The 27,152-nt window shown below is 43.6% G+C and overlaps 1 protein-coding gene across 1 annotated transcript in view; it reads right to left on the bottom strand.

Annotated features, from left to right (window-relative positions):
* Nucleotides 1-27,152, bottom strand: part of PDZD7 (PDZ domain containing 7) — a 50,596-nt gene that overhangs the window by 13,390 nt on the left and 10,054 nt on the right. The window contains exons 3-12 of the mRNA XM_089509733.1: nucleotides 23,541-23,681; nucleotides 22,262-22,436; nucleotides 21,023-21,199; nucleotides 19,290-19,437; nucleotides 18,259-18,319; nucleotides 15,608-16,075; nucleotides 12,923-13,108; nucleotides 7,728-7,903; nucleotides 3,340-3,431; nucleotides 450-541 (exon numbers count right to left, since the gene is read on the bottom strand). Coding sequence (XP_089365859.1) covers nucleotides 450-541; nucleotides 3,340-3,431; nucleotides 7,728-7,903; nucleotides 12,923-13,108; nucleotides 15,608-16,075; nucleotides 18,259-18,319; nucleotides 19,290-19,437; nucleotides 21,023-21,199; nucleotides 22,262-22,436; nucleotides 23,541-23,681 — 1,716 coding nt within the window. The remainder of the gene's footprint in view (nucleotides 1-449; nucleotides 542-3,339; nucleotides 3,432-7,727; nucleotides 7,904-12,922; nucleotides 13,109-15,607; nucleotides 16,076-18,258; nucleotides 18,320-19,289; nucleotides 19,438-21,022; nucleotides 21,200-22,261; nucleotides 22,437-23,540; nucleotides 23,682-27,152) is intronic.

Genomic DNA, 27,152 nt, shown 5'->3' with positions numbered 1-27,152 from the left:
GTATACAGCCAGCTTCTTCTTGAATGCTTGGCTCTGTAGGAAACATGGCAGGGATGAGGGGCTATGCCACATCATTGAAGGATATGCCTTCATCACATAAATCACATCCTCTCTATGTGAAGAGGGCATGAGGGAAAAGTTCCAGCATGTCTCAGAGTGGGCACCATGAAACTTGTTGTTATGCTCCAATTTTTACTTATTTCTATATTCCTCCCTCTCTTGAGTGAAAAGCAAAGCTTCCTGTTCGTGTGAAATTATATTTACCCAGTACTCTGAGTAAGGGTGCACAGGACTGGAATATCCACAAGAGCACATAGATACTTACTGACATTTTAAAAACATTAAATTATTTTTTTTAAAGCAAAACAAAAGTGGAGCTCTTGAGCACATAAGCATCCCAGAAAGTGGTCCCAAGGCAGCTGCTCATCCTTGCTCTGCTGACTCATTACCTGTTCTGCTTTTCAGTGCATCATAGGCTTCAAGCTCTACAGGCACAACCATACTGTCAAAGCGGCCCAGATCTGTGGGGGCTATCACACTCCTGCAAAACATGGAAAAGAAGAGATGATTGGCACCTGACAACTGTTCCTGTAAAGCAGCAATATTGGTAAAGAACAAACTAAATGTTGAAGATCTACACAAAATAAAAAATCAGCAGCGATACAATGGACAAAGCTTTTTCTACATTAGGTACAAGCCCCTTTATTGTTGTTGCTGCTTTTACAGATTCAGTCCATTTATCCATCTGGTCAGTATTATTGACACTGAATGGCAGCAACAACCCTCCAGGTTTTCAGGCAAGCTTGAGATTCTTGATATTCTCCGGTGGCCTCCTGGAGTATTGACTATGTTACTTAGCTGGTGTGATCACATTGTGTGATCACAATGTTATAGTTCTACTGAGCAGACAGACAGATATCCAAGTAATCTTGAACATCTGGACCTCTTCTTGGTTTTTCAAGTAACCTCATGTTTGATAATAGATTGCTGTTCTCAGATTACTTCCTTCTTTAAGTCAGTGTGACTCTTTGTTCACCCTTTCTCAGAGGATGGGTAACTTTACATCTCCATGATGGCCACCAGCTTTGAGAGCTTTTGTTACATGTCTAGGGATTTCTCTCCTGTCTTATCATTAATGGATTTATTGAAACAACCCCCCTTTACTACAAGCATCCAGTGTAATTACTTCTGGTTTAGGCATCGCCTCATAGCATTAGACTCCTGCATTCTGCTAGCATACATACCAAATATTGTTACATTTTCCACATACCAAATGACATCAGCTTTGGATAGGGTTGCCATATCCCGCCGGGGGGCGGGACAATCCCGGTTTGGGAGGGGCCAACCCGGTCCCGGTCCGGTTTGGCGCCCAAACCGGGACGGCCCCGCCCACCGCGGCCACCTCAGGCCCCGCGGCGGCTCCAAGGCCTTGCTGAGGCCTGGGAAGGCTCTCCGCGGTTGGAGCTCCAGCCGCGGAGACGCTCCCTCCCGGGCCCCAGCGAGGCCTTCGAGGCGGCTCCGCAGTCGGAGCTCCGACCGCGGGGTCCTCCAAGGCCTCCGCAAGGCCAGGGAGGAGGAGGAGGCCGCTTCCCACCGCGGCGATAGCCGCGATGAGGAGCGGCCCCTGCCTCTTTCCCGGCCTGGGAGCCTGCTGAGGCTTCCTCCCAGGCTGGGAGGAGGAGCAGGCCGCTTCCCTTTGCGGCGATCGCCGCGATGAGGAGCAGCCTCCGCCTCTTTCCCGGCCTGGGAGCCGGCCTAGGCTTCCTCTCAGGCTGGGAGGAGGAGGAGGAAGCCTGGCACCGCGGCGATCGCCGCGATGCCAGGCTTCCCCTCGCCCTTCTCGGCCTGGGAGCCGGCCTAGGCTCCCTCTCAGGCCGGGAGGAGGAGGAGGAGGACAAGGTTTAAAAATCTAGGACTTTTTTTTTTTAATTTCCTAGCCAGGAAATTAAAAAAAAAATGTCCTACATTTTCAAACCTTGTCCTACATTTGTCCCGGTTTCGAGGTCCTCCATTATGGCAACCCTAGCTTTGGACAAGAAATAAACACTACAGTTAAACTGCACCATAAGGCAGACTAGCAGCTTTGGCAAGAATTCTTTTCAATAAGAACAGAGGTGGGAACCATGTGGGATTCCAGATGCTGTTAGACTGCAATGCTCAGCATTCCTCACCCTTGACTATGCTGGCTAGGACTGCTGGAATTAGCAGTCCAATAACATATGGGTGTCCAAATGATTCCCATCCCATGCTTAGAAAACTGAAATGGGCCTTGGAGTACACTTAGACTCATTCTAGATTCTGCAATAAGGCTAGAATACTGCTGGGAGTTAGGGAGGGCACATGCTCTTATGGGAACTTGGAGGGTTGCTTTCCCTCCTGCACCAAAAAGTAGTGACATCACTAGGGCTGGTGTCACCTCCCTCATACTGTCTCCCTCAGGCTGTCTGTACAAATCCCAGATGTCCCCTCCTCCAGCCAGGTTGCTTCTGCTGTCGTGAGGGTGCCATGCAAGTTTGGTGGGTCTGCTGGTCAGGCAGGAAAGGGATTTGACTCCCTTTCCTGGAAGGTGGCCCCTTCCAAACAGCAGTAGCTGATGGATGGCAGAGACACGCTTGCTGGCAGAAGGGAGCAGCAGGGACGTCTTGGGATGAACAAGAATGAATGCCACACTGGATGCTCACACCCCCAAGGTGTCACCTCGTTTAGTTTGTACCCCCTGCGGAGGTATGGGAGGGGAATCACTGGGGGAGGTCCCCAGTGACTCCCCTCCCATAAAGGCTTCTTTTGTCTAAGTTGAAGTCTCTCTGGCAAAGGATATTCCTCCTCAAAGCTACATCTCTGCAGGCTACTTGAAGGCAATCTCAGCTGCTTGGAGACATTATGGACTCCCTGTATGTTCCAGCCAGCCAGGATGTGGGAGGTCAAGTGAGGCTGCCTGCTCCACTGGGAGGCAAAGTTTCCAAAAGATGTCCACGTCCTTCTGATGTTGTCTGGCCCATTGTCTGTGCATGGAGTAATCTGGTCTCGCACCCAGGAGAGAGATGAGTGGCTGCATTATCAGTGGGCTGGTAAATCCATTCCTGGTCTGTCTTTGAACATTGAAATACCCACCCAAGATGTTGAACCTGTTTGGGGAATAGCATTAAACACTGTGGGTAGCTCCTTTAAAGTCTGGACCCAAACCAGAGCAGATTCACAATCTTACTGACACTGGAGCCCACTACCACTCCCTGCTCCTGCCTGATACTAGTTCTCCAACACCACCTTGATATATACAGTCAGTCACACCTGCATGCCCAACATGACTTGCATGTCTCTCACCTCACCTCATCTTCCTACCTGATATCTCTGAGAAGAAGCAACTTCTCAGGGCGATCAAGAATTGCTAGGAGCGGCCTCACCAAATCTTCCACACCACTTTCCTGGATGTACTGTGTATGAGAATAAACAACTATTAGCAAAAACCAAATCAGAGCTTCATTTTGTCATCTAGTTTCTGCCTACTATAGTCAAGAGGGCCTCCTCCTACAGCTCTGTCAGGACTAGCCGAAGACATCACACTGCCCGAACCAAAGAAGAAGATGGTATCCTCTATGGTTCCTGTACATAAGATGACTGGCAGTTTAACCTTACTTAAGCACTGGCCTCTACCACACACCTATGTTACTGCTGCCCATAGCATCTCCAGCTGAGGTGGTTGCTCCATTCTGTCCAATCATAGGGAAGGACCTGTCTCCATTACTATACTACTACTCTGTTAACTGTCTCCTTTTAAAGATGTCCCTTCTACTTAAGTCCATCTATCCTTCCATAGTGGTTTGGTCCTGGCTTTCATATTTAACCCCCAGTCTGGTTCCCTCTAGGTTTTCAGGCTATCTGATGTGGGGGGGGGGGGGGGCAGCAATTATTATTCCCTTCACAATGTGCCAGGGACTGCCACTATATTTGTGTCCAGTGCGTACCACTGTTTCTTTATTTTCTGGAAACCTCCCAGGGACTGGCAGTCAGTGGCTCAAGGACTGCCATTGGTCTAAGGACTAGCACTTGTAGCACTGCTCTAGACGACATCCTCATCATCACCACCTGGTATGGCCAGTGGATGATGGTATTTTTAGTCTAACATATCCAGAATGAAATTGGACAGGAGAAGGGTAATCTAATGGGTTAGAGGCGATGTGCAATCAGGACATCTCCACAGCATGAGGATTTAAATATGAATGTTATATATAAAAATTAAGAGAATAGAAAGCTCTTTAAGGCAGCAATTGAAAAGGCAGTTCCTAGTGAGGAAAGCCCATTGAATGTGGCAGGACTTAATTCCTGAGCAGACATTGTATAGCTGCGTGCAGATCTCTTATTAGCTGGCACAATGTTTTTGAATTCCTGATAGAAGACCATAAGGATTTTAATCTCCCCTCTCTCAGCAGCAATCAAATGGTCTTAGTGAAAAAGAACCAGACTCAGGGCTGCTGCAGAGTATCAGCAGTCCTCCCCCTGCCCTAGTTTTATTTTTCCCTCAGCAAAACCCTCCCTTTGCTCCTATTCAGGACTAAAGGACACTGAAGATTAGTCTCTCTCCTCAACCTCCCTCCCCACTTCCTGTTAATGGTGACATTCTAGGGGCAACCATGTGTTGGCTCATAGCTCCCTCTCGTGGCTACTGTGGGGACTTTAAATAGTGAGCATAAATAGTGAGCAAGAAAAGGAACTATTAATTATGGAGAAAACTTAACAGTGTTACGAACACTGATGGCAAAGCATTACTGATCCAAACTAGCTAGTGGTAAATGGCTGCTCTCTTTTCTCCCTAAGCTACTAGCACAGGGCAACTTCAAAATGATAGCAAACAAACTGATAAGTGATCAAATGAAGGAAAACAACACCTTACAATGCTTGGAGATGAAAGATATTGTGTGTTATTATTGTAATGGGAAAAAAAAGTTAATTTATTAACAAGAAAGTATTACAAAGAAGCAACAGCTCATGAAAAAGGGTTCCCACTCAAAACACATCAGCTGAATAAAATAACATTTTGGTATAAACAACATCTTAATAAATGTATTTTTTTCCATTGCAATAATAACATTGGAGTATATCTCTCATCTCCAAACACACTGATGTTGGCTCAGAACAGACAGCCCAAACGAAGCAGTTTCCGGCTGCTTCGGGGGCATGCCGTTTATATGACACACGCCCCCAGAGATGCCGTACTCTGATCCTTTGGACCAGAGCAAAAAGGAGTCAGATAATCTAGCTCCTGACAGCACGGCTTAGATCCTATGGTGGCGGCCTGCTTTGGGCTGTGTAGTCACTGCAGACCTGATCCACTTGCAGCTGGAGCAGACTTCGGTCACTTCTTGCCACCTATCTGCTCTGACTCTAACAGTTTGCTGGAAGAAAGTATACAAATTGAACTGAGCATGACTGCACCGCCTCAGTAGACCCAATTCCAAAGGGCTAGCTGTGGCACTTTAAAGGTCAATAGATTTATTCTACTGTGACCTTTTATAGATTACAGCCCACACAAGAAATAATTTGTTAGTCTTTACAGTGTCACAGGTCTCTTCCTTCCACCAAACCAAGTTCCAGAGAGAAACAGAAGCCTGTCAGCATATTTAACGAAGTAACCTGTCCAGACTTGGCAGAAACATTATTCACTCATGGTGGCAGATTCAACCTCCCCACTAGTCAAATAATTCCTATACCTGAAATCAAACATTGACCTGAGTGGAGACTGCAGTCAAGAAATGAGAAGAAAACTAGAACAGGAAAGGGCAGCTATGAAAGAACTAGACAAGATCATAAATGTCAAAGATATAACATCGAATCCAAGCCATCGTATTCCCCATCACCATGTACAGATGTGAGGGTTGGAAAGTGAAGAAGGAAGACGGGAAAAAAAATCAAAACATTTGAGATATGATGCTGGAGAAGAGTGCTGAGGACCCCATGGATGGGCAAAAAGAAGAACAAACCATCCTAGAACATTCTGTCACTGAATTGTAGCAGTTTTTTGGTATTCCAGCTGTTCCTGGTGATTTATTCTTCCAATTGCTTTGAGTGCTGCTATCACTTCACTTTCTAAAAACCACTTCATTTTCTAAAAATAACCAAAGAATCCCCATACTTGGGATCAAGAATGGAGACTGCAGTCAAGAAATTAGAAGAATGCTGGGATTGGGAAGGGCAGCTATGAAAGAACTAGATAAAATTCTAAAGAGTAAAGATATAACTCTGAGGGTTGAACACTGAAGAAAGCAGACAGTAAGAAAATAAACTCTTTTGAAATGTGATGCTGGAGAAGAGAGCTGAGGATCCCATGGATGGCCAAAAAGATGAGCAAATGGGTCCCACAGCAGATAAAGCCTGAACTCTCCCAGAAAGTAAGGATGACATAGGAGTTCATCACATGGGAGGCTAAGTGCACAAATCCTGTGCAGAAAATGGATTTAAATTCTGGGAATATCCCACAAAAGTAGGATATTTTTCAGACACATTGGGGGCATTGAGCATTAATTCGACATTAACTCATACAGAAAGTGGACAAAATTGGATGCTTTTTACTTTTGGAAAAATCCCAAAAGGAAAAAGCAGCCGATTTTGTCCACTTTCTGTGCAGGTTAATGTTGGATTAGTGCTCAGTGCCTCCAATGTGTCTGAAAACGATCCCGCTTTGGTGGGATTTGTACACTTGCTCTGTGGATTAATTTTGAATTAATACTCAATGCATCTGAAAATGATTCCACTTTTGTGAATTTAAACCCCATGTCTGCATGGGATTTGGCCGATTCCCTTCCGTGTGATAAACTCCTATAAACTGAGGTTGTTGTACTTTGGAGATACCATGAGAAGGAAAGACTCATTAGAAAAGGCAATGATGTTGGGAAAAGTGGTAGGCAGCAGGAGGAGAGGAAGATTGCACACCAGATGGATAGACTCAATCAGGGAGGCCATGAGTCTGAATTTACAGGACCAAAACAGAGAAGTGGAGGACAGGAAGTCTTGGAGATGTCTCATCCACAGGGTCACCGTGAGTCGGGGATGACCTGAGGGCAACTAACAACCACCACCACCACCACCAAAAAAAGCAGTTGTGAATATGAAACAGTTACTCAAATTTACTCATCTGTAACTGTTTCACATTCACAATCAATATTTGGTCAAGTTTTTGAAACTATTGACACAATTGTAATTCCTATGCCAATCTACTTTACCAGGAATCAGCTTCATGGGGAGAAGGTCTATTCTGGCAGGAGTTGAAGCATAGTTGAATGGCATTTCTGTCAGGCTAGGGGGTCTGGTTGGGCCAGGACAAGTTACTTAGCTAAGTATACTTAACTAAATAGCTGAAAGAGAACACAGAGCAGTGAGGCAAAAAAACCCATAAGAGTTCGATCAGACCAAACATCAAGTTGTGAAGTGACGGGTAACCTGTGGCTGTCCAGAAGTTATGGGACTCCCATCAGCCCCATCCTGCATGGCCAGTGGTTAGAAATGATGGGAGTTGTAATCCAACAGTATCTGAGACACAGGTTCTCCACTCAGTGATCAACCTGACACATCTATTGGGGGGGGGGTCATAAGGAGATCTAAACCAGTGTCTTAGTGAAGACAGATGCAAATGTAGTGGAGGACAGAACGAGGCAACTGACAATTATAAATTCTTAAGCTGCTGCAAGAAAGAGAAGTTGATCCTTAAGACCTGTAGGTAGGTGCATACTCCTTACCCGGATGCAATGCCTCAGCACAGCAGCTACTTCATCTTCCATCAACAGCTTCCTGGCCATGTCTTCAATCAGCAATAGGTGGCTTTCTGTGACTTTGCTGCGCTCACTGTCATTGTGGTGTGGAGATGACAGCAGGGAAGCTTTCGAGCCCAGGGGACTGAATGGGCGGCCTTTTTCTGGGGATGGGCACAAAGAAAGTCACCACATTGCACACAGACTGAATCAACAAATAATAACAGGTGTGTGTGTGTGTGTGTGTGTGTGTGTGTGTCTGTGTGTGTCTGTGTGTGTGTAAGGAACAGATGGATTCACCACTGTTAACCTGCTATACTGTATATGCATGCACATGCAACAGTAGCTGAAGGATGGCTCCCAGAATTGCACATGCAATTATTCTGCACCCACAAGTATCCCTTCTCACAAGAAACCCAGTGTAATAAGACAGGCAAAGCTCTAGATTTGTCAGTGGGGGGAGGGAACTGATTCAGATTCTCAATCACTTTATGAAACAGTGAGAAAGTCACCACTGGCTCAGCTTATGTCAGGTTGTTTTCAGATGGATGGCTAATCTTGAGTGCTAGCTACTGTTACCCTATATGGCTTTCTCTCTTTTTAATATCAAGAAATATTGTGAGGTTCACCTCTCCATGGTCCTACATGTGGAAGCCATGAACATTAGGCAGAAGGTCACATTGGCCAGCTTAGGAGTCACCAGGGGGATGTGACTCACCTACACCTGTCAAGGGAGATGAGGAAAGCCTATCAAGAGACAATACACTAATTTCTATGCTGTACTGTGCCTGTCTGGACCCTCATCAAGGAACAATACACCAGATTCTGTGCAATATTTGTTCTTGTCTATCAGGTCTTGTAGGCTATCTAAAGCAGGAATCTGTCCTTTTGTACCCTAGTTCTCACCTCGGAAGTCTCCACCTAGAAGGGTTACCTCATACAATTTGGACTATTGGTCATGAGATACCTGGACTTTGCCCCAGGCTATAAATTCCCTATTTAAACCTCCAATTTTCTCTGCTCAGTGGGCTAGTTGGGTTTGCTGGCAGAAACTCTGCTGGTTTTTCTGCATTGGCTGGGAGGACTGGGTCCCACAGCTCATCTCAGGATCTCTCAAGAGGAGCAACAGCCTTTAGGTACAGTATTTACCATTAGAAAGGTGTTCCACGTGAACACCTTTATTTCTCAGCTTCTTGTGTGCTTGTGTGAGTGTGTGAATTCTGTATGTGTGTGTGCTAAACCCTTTTAATAAAATATAATTCCTGGAGAATTTGCCTTTGCAGTTCTTTGCCTCCAACCTCTGTAAACATAGAGACAGACCCTCAAGGCTGTGTAACCCAGCGATAATTGAGCTAATTTAATATTCCCCAAAGTTTTTGGTTACACTACCCAAAGGCATCTATTCCCTCTTCCTCACTTTAACTGATTTTCTCTAATAAGAAAACAAAAGAGGGAAGAAGCAGTGGGAAAACACAGAAGGGTTACAAGTGGATGATGGTGTTGACTGGACATCTTCCACTAGTAAAATTCTGCTCACGAGGCAGGCAAGGCAACTGTACAATCCTGTCAAAATCCTACCCTATTTACTCCACAAACTTGAAGTTAGGTTAAAAGAATTTTTAAAAAAACTTAAAAGTAACAAAATACCTGTGACATCAGTGGCAGTCGATGGCTTTCATGTCACTGGGGTGGAAAATATACTTTGGGTTTTATATGCTGGGCCCAAGTTCCAGATATATTGACCCATGATGAGATGGTTGTGGGAATCTCAGTTTATAAACAGCTCAGAATTCTCCTCCCAATCTCTTGATTTGCAGTGCAGGATTCTACTGATAATTTCAATGTGTGTGCTAAGCTACTTCACAGTTCATTTCACATTATCCTTACAGAAACCTTGGCAGGCATGCTGTTTCCCTCACATGTGTGGATGTGCGTTCAGGAGATGCCAAGTTGGTATTCACTTCCCCACTCTCCAGCACCCAAAGACACCCTCCCCCACTTGCTAAAAGGCCTCTGAAGCACAGCCATTCCACATTTTATGGTGTGCAGGAAGGATAGCAGAAGCATCTGCTGTAGCTACCTTTCCACAGTCAAATGCAAAATGAGGACATCAGCACTGAGATCCACTAGTGTCTGGTACCACTGTGATTTTGCCTCTATCTATGAAGACACAGCCAGACACTTCTATGATCCTGCTTGCTCACCATGAAGCATGGCATGACCACATGGGTCAGTTCCAGAGGCTTTTCACTAAGTTGGAGGATGGTATATGGCTTAACCTAGCATTGGTCTGGATGCAGCTATTTACACATTATTGTTAGCTACCTTTGACTCAATACCAACTCATGGTAACCCCCTAGATGAGACATCTCCAAGATTCCCTATCTTCCACTACTCTGCATAGGTCCTGTAAATCCATACCCATGACCTCTTTAACAGAGTCCATCCATCTAGGATGCAGTCTTCCTTCTTTCTGCACCCCTCCACCTTTTTCATTATTGTCTTTTTCAATGAGTCATGTCTTTTCATGGCGTGGCTAAAGTACAACGACCTCAACTTTATCATCTTGGCTTCCAGAGAGATTTCAGGCTTTATTTGTTCTAGGACCCATTTGTTTGTGTATTTGGCTGTCCATGGTATCCTCAGCACTCTTCTCCAGCACCACATCCCAGATGAACTGATTTTCCTCTTATCTGTTTTCCTCACTGTCCAGCTCTTGTATTCATACATGGTAATAGAGAATACAATGGCTTGCATGATTCTAACTTTTATACACAGAGGCTAAGCAGACCACCCCGATACAGTGGCTTTCAGCACCGGATCGGGGCCGTGGCAACCGCATGCTGCAGCTCTGATCCAGTGCTTTGTTGGCTCTTGACTGCAGTCCTCATTCTGATCAATGTTCGATTCAAGTTACGGGGACTCTTTTACTATTACAATTTTCCCATTGTCTAGGTTGAATCTGTGTAGAACTTCCATGTCGTTATTTTTGTTTTCTTTGTGTTCAGCAGTATTTACACTATGCTACACTATACAGGATCGCAGCTTGGGAGGTTAGCAGGTTAGAAACATGGCCTAATGACTTTCTCAAACATCATAATTGAGTGTCATAGAACAGTTACTGTTTACATCTGGAATAAACTTCACCCCCAGTCAGAGGCGGGCAAAGATGTCATCAGATTACAAGTAGAATCTTTTCTCAACATTGAATAAGCTGGCTAGGGCTGATGGGAGTTGTAGTCATCAACATCCTGGGGCCACAATTTCTTAACCCCTAATCTGACTCTGCAACAATACCAGTTCTGGACAAATGGCAATATAGGTAACATTAATGCCCAGCATGTTGTAAATTCACAGGTGAGAAGGGAATATTTTGAAGGCCATCATGATATACAGCACTTACAGACATGGCTACATCCACACCCACACCCCCTTTGAAAGTTGCCATCACACCAAACCACACATTGTTGGCAAAGCCCAGCCTACATTTCAGCTCAGTTACCCCGTTTCAGAGTCCAGCTGACAAACTTCTGTACAACGCTAACTGCAGGCATAGGGATGGGGCAGGAGAAAGAAACCAATGGAAAATTCATTAGGAACTTTCAGTTAACTGAGGGCAGATGAGAGAAAGTGGCAACCATTTTGGATTGTCCTCTGTTCTCTCTGATGAAAAGATACAAAAAGAGCAAGCTGTATCAGTCCTTAGACATTTTGGGTAAATGATAAAGATGGAAAGACTGTTTACAATTATTTGTTTACATGTAAAGAAAAAAAAAGGGGGAGGAGGTTTCCCAGCAGTTGAGAAACCCAGTCAGAAAGAACAATGTGACTTTTGTGCAGTTTCCCTCAGTATTCAAACATCCCAAAGTACTGTGGAAGAATTATTCTGCAGAGAAGATTTTGTATACAAATGTGTTTTCTGCACAGAAAATAGGTTTCCTGCGCAGGAAACCTTTTTACACAAACCAGCCATATCTATTTTGCCACAGAATAATTCTTCCACAACACTTCAAGCCATTTGAATGTAGAGAGAATGCTGTGGAGAAATGTTCATTTTGTCCCTGTAAACAGGGAGAAAACTACAGTAATTATTCATGACTGCATGGGAGATGAAATACTCAAAGATTTATGTCCCCAGTTCATTTCTGCCAGTCTAATGGGCTTGTTACACTCATCCCTCCACATTTTGACTTTTGTGGATTTAATTATTCACGGATTTTATTAATATGTTCTCTCTAGGAATATCTAGGTCCTCCAGTGCAACTCTGTGGTCAACTATAACCAAATGTCGCACTAAAGGACCTAGAGATTCCTAGAAGATTATCACATGGGAGCAAACAAGCGGCTTGCTCCCATCCTTAAGCCTGCTAATCACATTATCGGGGGCCAATGATTATCACATTCCCCTGCGCTTATTCCATCCTTCTGCTGTCCATGAAGAGTAATGGAGCCATCATTTGGTAATAATGGGAATTCCTGTTAATAACAAATGATGGCTCCATTACTCTTTACAGATGGCAGAAGGACAGGATAAGCATACAGGGCCCCCGATTGTACAATTAGCACAGTTTAAGGATGGGAGCAAGCCGCTTTGCTTCCATCTGATAATGTCCGTAGAGAGAACACTCCACTAGCATTTGTAGCTCCTCCAGCACAATTCTGTGGTCAATGTCTGGGAGATGTTGACCACAGAGTTGCACTGGAGGACCTAGAGATTCCTAGAGAGGTGTCCTCTTGGATAAAATCTCTCTAGAGATTCCCTAGAGAGGTGTCCTCTTGGGCATCCCAACCACAGCCACTCCTACAAAACAACAACAGCAATAACAATAAATTTTGTCTCCAGATGCCCTCTAAGGAATATGGGGGCAATCCCATCATGTTTTGGGGCCGACAGTTGACCCCTAGGGGGTCCATGTGGCTTCAAACATTGCGGAAATGCCCTCCACACTCCCTAGAGATCATTTTGGATCATTTGATTTGACCTCTGAGGGGATCTTGAGGACCACATAAATGACCCTGGGGATTGCATGCAGTTCACAGACTGCACTTTGCCAAGCCCTGGTGTAAGCAACACTTTATTTCTCCACTTTAGGAGATATGAAGAGATACAGTCCTCTTGTGCCAACCAACCAAGTCATCCACTCCTTATACAGAGAGTAAGGAAATGAGACAGACTTAGTTACCTTTGTCTTCCTCTGACCTTGCTGGAGACTTGGCCCACCTCGGTGTTTCTGGTGACCCAGCTGCTGAACCTGCCTTCCCTGACTTGGAAGTTTTAAAGAACAGGTTCATAAGAGTTTTGGAGCGTTTGAGGGTGGTTTTCTTCTCTGGGGATACTGGCTTTTCCTTCTTTCTCTGGCGTTTCTCCTCTGGAACAAGAATCCAAAAAGTCATAGCAAAAGATTACAACATAAAATCCGATCCATCCCCACGCCCAATGTTATGTTATTGTTTTTCCCCCCAGTCTCTTATTGGCATTCTTTTACATAGAGGGTACTTAGGTTATGGTTCTCTGACTTTGCCTTCTAAACAAGGCAAATCCACCTTGAATTCCATTTTGAGAGAAAGGTGGGATATAAATCCAATAAATAATAATAATAATAATAATAATAATAATAATAATAATAAATAAGGCCAGAAATGAGGCAAATAGTGCCAAAACATATACACATGAATTAAAAACACACAGAGTAATAAAAAATGTAACAGAAGTTTACTTTCTCTCTGTCATCCTTCTACCAGCATGCCAAGACCTTTTTATTCAAACAGGGTTGTGAAAGATGCACAATAAAAAAAGCTTACAGGAAGAGAATAAATTCATTTGAAACATGGTGGTGGAGGAGATACTATGCATTGCTAAAAAGTCAAAGAGAATAAATTCATTTGAAACATGGTGGTGGAGGAGATACTATGCATTGTCAAAAAGTCAAATAATTGGGTCCTAGAGTAATTTTATTGTTGTGGTTTTAATTGCATTTTAAATCTATTAATTTTTATACTGCATTATTAAAATCAATATTTTTCCACCCCATACATTATTATTTTTAACTGTCTTGAGTATCTTTTGTGGTAGAAAATGTGTATGTTTTTTTTTTGGGGGGGGATTTGTAGTCTCTTGATATCTATATCTAATCTACCTATCTATCTATCTATCTATCTATCTATCTATCTTGATCTATCTCTCTCTCTCTCGCCCCCCCCCCCCCCCATGCTTACATAGTGAAATGACTTAACACACACAGAACTTGAAAATATACATGGTGTCCAAAAATTATCTTTGCAATCTCAGGTGTAAAGTTTGATCTTTGGCAACTAAAGAAGGTGGCAGCTAAAATGTTTTGCTCTTGATATATATATATATATATATATATATATATATATACATATACATATACATATATATACCATTTGTTAATTGCTTCAAATTGCAAAAAAATTAGCAAAATGTAGGTTAGACAACAGGACTGTTAGGTGGATTTGTAACTGGTTGACTGACCAAACCCAAAGGGTATTCAACAATGGCTCTTCCTCATCCTGGAGAGCAGTGACGAATGGTGTGCCCTAGGAATCTGTCCTGGGCCCAGCACTATTCAACACCTTTATTAATGACTTGGATGATGGAATAGCGGACATGCTTATTAAATTTGCAGATGACACTAAATTAGGAGGGGCTGCTAATACTCCAGAGGATAGGATCAAAATTCAAAATACCTTAATAGATTAGAATGCTGGTCCAATTATAACAAAATGAATTTCAAGAGAGAGAAGTGTAGGATACTACATCTGAGTAGTAAAAATGAAATGCACAGATATAGGATGGGTGACAAATGGCTTGAAGGCAATACGTGCAAAAATACCTAGGAGTCTTAGTGCACCATAGGCTGAACATGAGTCAGAAATATGATGTAGCAGCTAAGAAAGCAAATGCAATTCTAGGTTGCATCAACAGAAATATAGTGACCAAGGGAAGTAATAATACTACTATTCTGCTTTGGTCAGACCTCATCTGAAATATTGTGTGCAGTTCTGGACAACAAAATTCAAAAAGGAGGGTGTCTAAAATGGTGAAAGGTCTGGAAACCATGCCCTATATGGAGTGGCTTGGAAAGCTGGGTATGTAAAGCCTAGAGAAGAGAAGGTTAAGGGGTTACATAATAGCCATGTTTGATTATCTGAAGAGATGTCCTACTCAGGATGATGCAAGCTTGTTTGCTGCTGCTCCAGGGAAAATGATACAGAGCAATGGATTCAAACTACAGGAAAAGAGATTCCACCTAAACATTAGGAAGACCTTCCTGATAGTAAGAGCTGTTCAACAGTGGAACACACTGCCTTGGAGAGTGGGAGAGTCTCCTTCTTTGGAGGTTTTTAAAAAGAGGCCATTCAAACAGATGGCCATCTTTCAGGAGTTCTTTAATTGTGTAGTATGCCTGCATGGCAGGGGGTTGGACTCGGTGGCCCTTGTGGTTTCTTCCAACTCAAGGATTCTATGATTCTGTGAAATAAATATATATATCTTCTGTGATTAACTGCATCCTTCTTGGATCCAGGACAAATTTGGAAGAAGTGATGTTGGGGTTTGCTCTTCTATCACTCCCCTCCCGGACACACACACACACACACACACACACACACACACACGGATTTGGGTCTAGAGCCTGAGAATATTTCACTGCCAGGAAGAACTTCTTTCAAACTGCAATTCTGATAGTTTACCACATTGAGCAATCACATGCAGAACCCAAGGTTCTCTGTTGTAGTTCAAACTGTTCTTGACAACTTCCAAAGTACAATACAAAATCACAACTTTGACCTGTTGGTTTATAGTTAAAGGAGGAAGAGAAAGAGAAAGAAATCTCAGCACTTACCATAGATGGTCAGATAGCTCTGTGATCTCTTGATGGGCTGTCGTGGGCGACTGAGTGCCAGAAGGAGTGCAGTTTTGGGGGAGGGGTCTGTCATCTCTTTGCCAGCAAGAGGCCGGTGCTTCTTCAGGTAGAAGGAGTCCTTGGAGCTCTCAGTGCGTATGGCTGTGTCTTTTAGGATTTCCATGGGTCGTATGATCCTACGGGTCTCAGTCACCAGGCTCCCCGTAAAGGAAATCGTGTCAGGCAGTGGATCAGTCTGCATGGCAGTCTCTGCCCTTTCTGAAGAGTGGCTCTGGACTGGCAATTCAGCAGAGATGCCAATGTCCACCATACTATTTTGAGCTGGGTTAGGAACTGGGGCCATGAAGAGGCCATTTATGGAGCTGAAGGGGGTTCCTGAGGAGTAGGATGACACAGAGGAACTGGACTCTGAGGTCTGGGACAGCTGCTGCAACTGGCCATTGGTCACTGCATCAAGAGCAAGAAATATAAAAATGAACACTGAGAGAACCTTGCTACTCAGATATCAGTATAAGCATGAATGTTTAGAAAAGGTGAGGTTTTTTGGACTTCAGCTGTTAGAAGCCTTCAGCCAACATGGTCGTTCTGGGAGATGTCCATTGTTGCACATGATGCAAATGTTTTCCCTGGATTCTGCTTTCATTGTAAGACCAATGGATTTTCCCAGATTTGAATGCACTAAATTCTGTAACTGGGGGGAAAAGGTGATTTTTTTCCTAAATCAGAGATGGATAATCTTATATTCTGCATATGTATTGGCCTTTAGTTTCCATCAGCCCCACCTAGCATTGGCAATGGCAAATGGTTGTGGAAGTTGCAGGCCAAAACATTTGGAGGGCCAAAAGCTCCTCAGCTTGTCTAAGTAGCAGAGCCATTACTGTTGCCATTCCTGGGATTATTGAGATTGTGCATTGGTACCTATAAGGTAATGGAGATCATTATCTGTGACTCATTAATTTTTATACTTTTGGAGTGCTACCTGTTTGTTGGGTTACCTGCAAAATATAACTGCAATGAGGAATGTCAAGGTACAACATGGTACCCTCACCCATTCATGTGCATGACATTTTATGGAATTACAGTGATATGACTGAAGGATGGAGTCACATTAGTTAATGCTCCAGAGCTCCATTTCTCCTATTTTTCACAACTCCAACATGGACAAGACTAACCCAGTAACCTCTCTCCTCCATCCCTTAGTGCCGTGGTGGCGAACCTATGGTATGAGTGCCCTCTCTAGCATGTAAAGCCATTTTTGAGGGTACGCAGAGAGATGGGAGGGTGGGAGAAGAGTAGGAACATGTGCACAGCTGTCTCTAGGGAAGTCCTGCCCTCAGAAGTCCTGCCCCTGGAAGGCAGAAGTCCCACCCCCCCGGAGGTCCCGACTACCCCCCTCCCAGAATTCTCACCTCCCCCTCCCCCCCGGCACTGGGTAACACTCATGTGGGAACACCTTTGAGTTTGGGCACTTGGTCTCTAAAAAGGTTTGCCATCACTGCCTTAGTCAAGTGCAACCCACTCTCAGCCGCGTTTTACTGCAAGCATATCCTGAAAGGATGCACAGTGTAGAGAAAGTGGATATGGAGACATCCTTCTCTTACTTTTATAATACTGGAATCTGGAATAACCAAAGAAAGCTGAATGATGAATTTAGGACAACATAAGGAATTTTTTTTTCATGCAGTGCGTAGTTACACAATGGAATTTGCTACAACAAATGTTGCTAATGTAGGTGCTCGACAGACTGCCTCTTTGGTGTAGCGTCCTGTCACCCCTTTCAGTGATGGATTGGGGCTGTGGCATGCCACAGCCTAGATCTGGCACTTTGCTGGCACTTAAAGAAATGGCAAATTGCCACTCTTTTTAGTGCCAGCAAATAGGTTCTGTTGCCGCTGTGGCAGTGGCTTTTGGTGCTCTTTTGGCGCACCATGTCTAAATGCTGCACCAAAGAAGTGCTGTGATGCCCCCCCCCCCCCCGCTGTGCAGTTGGGTGCATGGCATGGCACCAGTGTTGGGACAGCATTGGGGCATGCAGTGTGTGGACACCATGCCCCCACTCTTCCCTGAGGCTGGTGTTAAACACCGGTCTGTTTAGTCCCTTGGTCATCTTTAAAAGAAAGGTTAGACAAATTCATGAAATATAAGTGGTTACATGACAACTGTATACCTTCTGTATCAGAAGCAGAATGTCTTTGAAAACTACATGATAGGGAACATGAGTGGAAGGATGCTGCTGCATTACTATCTTGATTGTAGACCTCCTATGGGAATATGGTTGACTGCTGGAGGAACAGAATGCTGGGCCAGAGAGGCTATTGCGTGACTCTTTTTATGTAAGCCTGGACATATCTGAGAGTTTGCGTTCCATCAGTATGTATCTGTGAAGCAACACATTGGTTCTTGGGCCAGTGTGTATGTGTATACTTGTGTGTGTGTGTGTTGTGCTATTTATGAACATGGCACCCTTTATACAATACTAAAAGGTATAATCGAAAGAGGCAACAGATATATTTTCTGAAATGTAAAGAAGTAGTTTGCTTGCAGAAACATCTTTAGGCATTCCTGACTGTTCCTTAGCAAACCAATGCTCAATATATGCATACATAGAAAATATTGCACTTGTGACTTACTTCTGTTGAGCCAGCAGTACTCAGCTACCATTTCCTTGTAAGCTGGGAACCTCCCTGTCTCCTAGATGGAAGGGACAGAAGAGACACAACACATCATGGGATCAGTTGCTGCCTGCCCAGTCTTCAGAGTCTAATCTGATCCCAGGCGGAGAGACACCTTAATAAATAATGCATCCCCCACTGCCAAGTCCCTTCCCAGCTGAAACTGTATCTCCTACGTCTCAAGAGTCTGGGTCTCAGGGCACCTTGGGGGAGGGGGGAATTACTGGGCACTAGGAAGATGACAAAAAGGGGGAATTCAATACTATCGCTTTGGCAAGGAGTGCGTTAGGAGCCTGAGTTTAGCAGTCTCAGGAACAAAAAACTGTGGATAATGCTTTGGGGATTCAGGTAATTATAGGCCAGCATTCCTCGTCATTGGCTCAATGGGCTAGAACTCCTGCACTAGAGGTGAGGCACTGTTGTAGCCTCCTTGTTAATAAAATATTACTTTCTTGTGCTATGGTGCCAGGCTCTGCCAGTCATCAAAAGGAAGTGTTCCACATCTGGATGGACAGAGAGAGAGAGATTAGACCCATATCAAGACTGATAATGGAAAAGGGCATGAACTCTAGTGACACCTGGCAAAGTTTCTGGCATCAGCATATTGGGGCTTCTCATGGCAATAAGGGCTAAATTAGGAGGTGTGAATCATGTCACCCTTCAGATGTTGTTGGGTTACAAGATGCAGGAGTTCTAGCCCATTGAACCAATGACGTGGAATGCTGGGAACTGCAGTCCAACAACATCTGGAGAGACACACAAGTCCCACCCTGGCCTAAATGCAGTTGGTAGTCCCAATTTGAGTATATCAATTAAATCAATAGAACTTAAGTAAGTGTTGATTTATTGCATTCTCACTGATTCAGTGAATTTACTCGCCACTAATAATTGGCTTTGTGCCTAAGTTTTCATTCATGACAAGGCCACTGTTTTTCTCTCTTGATAACAACCCTTGTGTCCAGCTCTTGGCAAGGCACACAGTGCCTCACCTTGATGGTCATCATGATGTGGGTCTGCCCCTTTAGCACTTCCACTGCCTTGCTATGGCTGATGTCATCAAACTTGACTCCGTTGGCTGCAAGGACTTGGTCACCGACTTTGATCCCGTGTTGTTCAGCCAGCCCTCCAGGATCTACTCTGGAAATGATGCAAGATAGGAATTATTCACCAACTGGAACATTAAGGCTGGCATCGAGGCAGAATGGGGGCTTGGTGTCTGCATGACGTACACCCCGACTCTGTCCCCATGCCAGAGGGATGCCGCACACCCCACCACACAGTGGGTGGCATCACAGTGCTCCTCTAGTGCTGCGTCCAGATGATGCAGTGTCAAAGGAGAGCTGAAAAGCCACAGTTCTGGCAGCTATAATGCCCTTTCCATAGCACAAAAAGGAGCCACTTTTTGCAGCTCCTTTTTGTGCTACAGAAAAGCCAGATTGGGTCAGCAGCATGTAGTTGCTGCAGCCTTGATCCAGTGCTAAAAGGGGTGGCTGCAGGCCACCTCTTAGGCGCAGTCTGTTCAGCCCCTATAGTTTTCAAAGAGGTCTGAAGCTTTTTCAGAAAGAAACCAACCAGTACACCGACCTTCCTAATCTGGTGCCCTTCAGAAGTTTGAATTGCAATTCCCAGCTTCCCTGATCATTAGTACCAAACAAGGTGGACAAAGTGTGGGCCTGAGGCTGCAGGTGGTTCCCCAAGACTGCTTTTGTAGCCCTCAAGCTGTCCAAGATCTCTTTTTATTTTAGCCATATAATACTTGTTTTAAATTGTAAACCACCTTGAGTTCTAATGTTGGGGGAGCGGAAGTCAGAAATAAAGATAATAATGATAATCATAATGAAGTAGCCATTTCCTGCTCAAAAGAAGAGGCTGAATTTGTTCTAAAGGCAGTAATTTATCTTAAAAATATCATAGCTGAGATCCTGTATCAGAGTATATGATATGTAACTTTATGATATTGAGCCAGTTTGGTGCAGTGATTTAAGTGTTGGACTCTGGAGACCAGGGTTCAGTTTCCCATTTGGCCATGAAACCCGCTGGGTCACTTTGGGCCAGTCACATGCTCTCAGCCTCAGGGGAAGATAATGACAAACCTCTTCTGAGCAAATATTGCCAAGAAAACCCCATGGCCTTAAGTCAGAAATGACTTGAAGGCACACAGTAACAGTAGCAGCAGCAGCAGCAGCTACATCTCTGACAAAATATACAACCTTCCTAGTGAACTGCAGTGATATGCATTGAGGTACCACATACTGAGTCCCACTGCACAACAGGGGCTGCCACTGCTCATTAGCAAATGCCATCCTGTTTCACTATGAGACCCAAAGTGGGACCATTGCACAAAAGGCCATGTTGCTGGTTCTGTTTGGATAGTGATCCCAATGGTGTTGCTACATCTCCACCCCTCTTGAGAATACAAATTTTGCATAACAACACAATTTTACTTTGTTCAATTGTAAATTAGTTTAAGATGTAAATTCCCAACAGGATGCCAGCCCAGCTGTTTAACAATACAGTATACTGACCTCCACTCTGATCTGGATTAAACCCACACCAACTCTAGGATCCTAGTTTGGGCCCTGCATTGGCTAATTGTGGATGAAACATTTTTCCTTCATGGGCACACCATGTGATTAACATGACGTGTGGTTGACCCTGTATGTTCAGCTAGCCTTATGGTCTGAAACAGATAAGCACAGAAATCTTCATGTTCAGGACCTACTTGGAGACATAAATGCCAAGGCCATACTCCTTTCCCCCACGAATGTTGAAACCTAAGCAGTAATCATCTGATGTGGTGTAGAGGTGGACAATTCTCCGTCTTCCAATCTCAGAGCTGGTGTCTGATAGAGCTGAACTACTCCTTTCCACAATCAGGCGCCGGTTGACCACATCAACCCTAGGTAAGATTAAGGATTTAAAACTTTGGGGATGACTGTAAACAGACTTTCCACTTCTCACCATTTTTTTTAATGGACCTGTAGTGTGACCCAAGAACATTAAATAAACATATCTTATAGGAGATACAGAAATCTTTTAAATAATAAATTAATTATAAAGTAGATTTAGAGACTGGGTGATTGGTGTATAGCATAGTATAGTATAGCATGACAAGAGCATCACATTGTAAACCAATTTACTTAGATCAGTAGATTCACTGGGGTTGTGGCTGTGCTGCCTGCACCTGGTGACACCCGGAAGAGGGGTGATGCTCAGTCGCCTCCTGTGCCATCATGTCCTTTTCTTCATGAGGAGAAGGATGGGGTGACACCGAGGGAGGCTGCACATGGTGCCTCCAGAAGTACTCAAAAATGCTCAAAGGCTCGTGCAATGTTGTTGAAATTACAATTGATGATAATAAAAATATTTGTTTTATTCTTTGTTTTATTCTTATGGGTTGCTACAGCCACTTTTCTATTTTTGGTGTGTGTGTATGTGCATATTAAAACAGTTCTGGGATCCCTGCAGAGCCTTTTGGATTTTCTTCCTTCTTGTCTTTTGTCCAAACAGATTGTACCTTTTCAAGAAAGTAGCTGTGTTAATCTCTTTGGAACATAAAAAGAAGGAAAGAAAGAGGAGGAAAAGAAAAAGAAAGATAAACATGGCAGCACCTTTAAGATTAACTCCCCTTCCTTCTTCCCTGTCACTTATCACTATACATTTGCAATCTGGATATTATGCATGCAAAACCTCTGCCCAGCACCAGAGTTCCCATATGAATTTAAGTCGGGAGAGTTTAGCCCAGTAACCCTGTGTCGCCCTGACCCCTCTCTCTCCTGTTCCCTGGTCAGAGTTCACTCTGATACCATCACCTTGGTTCTCATGAAACCTGATCACTCTGTCTCTGCTCTGCTGAGTCCAGCACATCACCTTGGCCTCCACACAAACAACACATTGTGATTTTTGGTTACCCAAGGCCTTCTGACAATAGGGTGTCACCATAGTAGGCAGTTCCGCTTACCATGTGGTCTTTTCTCTGGAGAACTTTATCCCTGGCACTTTGCCCATGCGTCTCACGACCATCCGCAGCCGGTTATTCCCCGTCAGGACTTTGACTGCACTGCCCATTGTAATGTTCTCCAAGCTCACACTATTCACCTCTGTGATTTTATCTCCAACACACAGCCCAGCCTGTTCTGTTGGTATTAAATACAGATAGCTCAGACAGGTTTGGGGAGTGGGAAGCTATTCTTTTTTTCTACATTTTTAAAAAAATACAACATTATTAAAATTAAATAACCTTCTTTTAGGTGTCCTTAATGTTTACCAACATATCTTGCATATATTACTGATATTAAAACAGACTCTGGCTGTTTTAAGAGCACATTCTTTGCCTCAATATCACACAGAATGGTTGGGGTATGAAGCAGTTTTTAACAGAAGTATATGCCTTTGGGCTATTCCTCAAATACATCCATTTGATAGGTCAGGGATGTCTTATTCAAGTGCTTTTCCCACCACATATTTAAAATACTACTGCTTTACCAGAGCAGTAAATAAATATTTGAAATATTTCTGTGAATCTGTTTTCATAATGGAATCGCTTACTGGTACTGTTCCAGAAATCTTTAACATGGTGCATATACAAATATAGCTGGGATCTGGCACTGGATATGTATCTATGGTCCAGAACACACTGCAGGAATAATCAAGTTTGAGATCACTTTAAGTGCCCTGGCAAAATGCTAGGGAATTCTTGGAACTGTAGTTTTGTGAGACATTTTGCCTTCTTTGTCAGAGAGCTCTGGTGCCACAATAAACTACCATTCCCAGGATTCCCTAGCAATGAACAAGGACAGTTAAAGCAGTCTCAAACTGGATTATTTCTGCAGTGTGTTTTGGACCCTTGATGTCAGATTTATATTCTGTCTCCTGGTTTGACCCCCACCTCAAATTCCAACCATTAAAATCCAAGCAGTTGTACTGAGTGAAGGCGGTACTGAAGAATGACACATCCAGCCCCTCCTTACCAGTGAACAGTGGTGTGATGAGGAATTGTGATAGAACCCCACAAGGCTCTATGATTCTGCTCACTGCATCATAGCTCATTGGTAGGAGGGAGTTGGATGCCCCATCTTTCATGACCCTGCTCACCAGTTCTGATGTGGCAACCCTACTATGGGTAGCACTTTGCCCATTCTTGACATAGGAACTAAAATAAGGTTGTGGATTTACACCTAGAAAATACGATCACCTTGCTACCTGCTTGTCAGGCTGAGCAGTAAAGATTTTTTGCTTACCTGCACTGCTGCCCTCCTCCACCTTGCTGACAAATATACCCAGGCCATGCTCTGAGCCTCCGCGCACACTGAAGCCCAATTTCCCATCTGCACTCTTTTCCACTGTAATTGCATTGATGGCTTCACTCTCATCACTGTTAGCTGTAACGGGAGGAAAACATGATTCATAACTGGTATGCAAAGGGATCTTGTAGCACCGTTTTAGAGAATAACACAGCTATGTCTTTGAATTCTATTACGGTGATTTATAACTGATTGGGTACTAGTAATAACAAGTACTGTGCTGAAATACCAAGCGAAAGGAGATATCCATCTTCTACCACAAAAACTGTATTGAATCCCTGGGAAAGTATTGCCTGATGGCATACAAGTCTCAAAAATGACATCTAAGTGGGCTAGAGCTCCTTAAAACACATGCTATAAAATATTTCGATAGATTAACTCTTAGAGAGGTAATGTAGGAATCTTTGTTAAACTGTGCCCCTCTGTCAGTGCACACTAAGAATTAATTCCATCCTTTCCACAGTAAGAGCCAGCCTATACACCCTGAAGGCACAGGGCCCTTTCAGTTCTTGTTAAACCAAACAGGGTCAGGTCTGGTTAGTATTTGGAAGAGAGACCATCATGGAATACTAGGTACTGTAATCTTTATTTTAGAGGAAGGAAATGTCAAACCACCTCTGGATAAATCTTCCCAAGAAAACTCTATGACAGAGTCACCATGAATTGGAGCTGACTGGAAGACATATAGTAAAACAAACAAAATCCACAGTAGTGTTTGAAAATTGTAGCACATGGGGTTGGAGTCAGACTTAATGATGACTGGTGTCCTGTTCATTAGAAATCATTAGCCATACTTATGAACTCCTAACTTTGGGATTCATGTTAACAGTAATTAACAAGCAAATATGACCCCCAAAACCTACCTTAGCCAGGCAGTATCCCAATTGAAGAGTTTCTGAGGCACTGGGAAGACATCTGCACTGATCTTCTAAGTGTGGGGTACACTGAGAGAAGCAGTTGTATCAGTATCATGTTCCATGTTCTGATATCCCAGTTTTCATTCCTTCAGAAATCCTTTTGTTGGAGTGCTGTCTGGCCAAAAATGTGGATTTTTGTGGAAATGTAGATTTTTGTCAGAAATAGCTATGATGACGAAGCTCCATCATCGTAGTTATGTCTGACAATGCAGGATCTTGCCCATTCTCTTTGAAACCAGTGGGACTTCTATATAGTAGGTGTAACTAAAAATTCTCATTGATATCAAAAGTCTGCTCTAGGTATGAGTAGCTCAGGATCCAACCTCATAGATTCTACAACACAGAAAAAGAGCTAACAACTTGTAAAGGTCCATGAGCTGCAATGATTGCCAAAACATACATACATACATACATACATTTTTTTTGGATGTCTACTCCTGATTTTGAAAAATTGTTTTAAAAAGAATAGTGTAGGAGGGACCTATTTTAAAAAATTGTTTCCTGGACTCTTTCAGAAGAAGCAATTCACCTTTTTTTGTGCTCAAAAGGTGCAGTCCATGGGATGGGATGTGTGTATTAGAGTCTCTAAAAATGCCTGGGGGGGGAGGCACTTGTGGATCCAGGACAACACTTTAACCATTGGTGTAGAACATAAGATTCCTGGTCATCTTTGTCATCTTTGTCAACTCACCTTACAAGAGAATAGTGAGTTTTTAAAAGAGCAGGCTGAATAGATTGTCATTAAAGGACCAAAGCAGAAGTGCTATAGGATGTGTGTGAAGGAGATTTCCTATGTTATTAGCAGACCTAAGAAGAGGTCCATTTCAGAGTTGGACCAAGTGGTCATTCAAATCATTGCTATGGTAGCTTCCTCATTTTCCCTATCTGAAAGTGGTCTTCAAAGCAACCATTGCCTAGTTACATTGCTGGCTAAGAAGAGGAATTTCAGCCAGAAACCCAACAAAGGAGAAAGTGTTAAGCCATTTTCTTCTAGCATCATGGTCGTGATTCAATCCAACTCCCCCTCAAGCCCCCAACTCCACATGGATGCTACTTACATTTCAAGCATATAACTGAGATTCTCCTTGTGGACCTCCTGGGTCATGTCTATTTTGTTCCTAAATCAGAAAGCTTTCAGGAGATACTATTACAACTAGAAAACCCATTTTGCTGAGGCTCAACTCTGTAGTCCTATGATGATTTAAAACTCAACGAAAAGGAAGATAAGTACGTGAATTCTGTAGAGAAGAAGGGTGGAGGCAAATTTCGTAAGTTCATGGGAATTTGAACAGATTTGGACAGTGGGTGCAACTTTTCTATGAAATGCCTTTGGTCCTGAATGCCAGGATCGCTTGGAAAAGCTTTCAGATTGAAATGGTTTACATTCTCCTAATTTTATGGCTATGAAATTGGTCTGCAGAACTACAAAAAGTTCCTTTTCCAAGACTACAGCTACAGAATCTATACGTTGCATGATGCTAGCTGAAGGATTCCTGGAGTTGCAGTCTTTAAAAAAATGTTTCCAAGGAGTGTTTCACAACTGCACTTATCCTTTCCCCAGAGTCTACTTGTCTCTGCCTCCTTTCTTGGGCACCAAACACTTCTAAATGCTTATCATAAGAATTTGATCTAAAATGTGGTATGGAAATAATTAGCTCCTGAAATGATACAGATTACAAAGGCACAAAGCCAATCGCTGTAATGTGTTCTGCACTTTGTGGCCTAATTGCACTGGAATGTCGACACTGCAGGGCTACATGGTATGTTGCACGAAACAGAGAATTAACTTTTGTGTCACAGCTCTTTTTAACAGCCAGCAAATATGGCATCAAAAAGGAACAGAGCAATATTGTTTGGGAAGCAGGCTCTAAACCTGTGCAACAAAATGATGGAGCTTCTGTCTAATATATGAAGATCAAAGAACTTCATTCACATCAAAACTGCTAAATCCAGGGGCAGACTTAGAGCAATCTGGGGGCATATGTTGCAGATGGAGGACTCTACCATATGAGGTTAAAAAGGAGAATTTTAACAGGATAAAAGTGTCTTTGGCTTGTCACATGGTATTGTGTCCATTCTACTGCTACCCTGTCAATAGGCTCTTAATCTTGCTACTACTCCATTGCTGGCTTCGTGTAATAGGTCTTTTCCATGGCTGCTGCACATCTCAGGCAGTCAAGTGCTGTGAGTGGATAGCATTCTGCTCCTCTCCTCCTCCTCCCTGTGATTACACCCAAAAGATTCCTGAAATTGGCTGCTCTGTTCATACATCACCTGGCTTCAGGAGGTGGTTGTAAGCCTGTCTCTCCTGAAGTGCTGGGCCTCTGTGTGAATGTGCATCCAGCACATAGGCATCACTAGCAGGGTGTGGGAGTATATACTACACTGGGTGACACCTTGGGGGAGGGGTGTCATTTGGAGGGATGGTACACCCAAAGGGACTGGCACTGCTACTGCATGAGTGAGAAAGGGCATTGCCTCCCTTTCCCATTCACCCAGCAGCTGCACAGGACCCTAAACTGGCTGCTGGGAGGGCTGTCCCTTCATGGCAAGCAGCCATGCCAGACCCTGGATAGGTGCTCCAGATGCCATAGCACCTGCACCCCTCAGCAGAAGTCTAGGTGGGCAGATG

Source organism: Sceloporus occidentalis, unplaced genomic scaffold, assembly GCF_023333645.1.
Source record: "Sceloporus occidentalis isolate IW3139 unplaced genomic scaffold, rSceOcc1.0.p SCAF_2, whole genome shotgun sequence".
NCBI classification, from domain to species: Eukaryota; Metazoa; Chordata; class Lepidosauria; order Squamata; family Phrynosomatidae; genus Sceloporus; species Sceloporus occidentalis.
The sequence above is the reverse complement of the archived record's forward strand: the minus strand, read 5'-3'. Positions and strand labels throughout refer to the sequence as shown.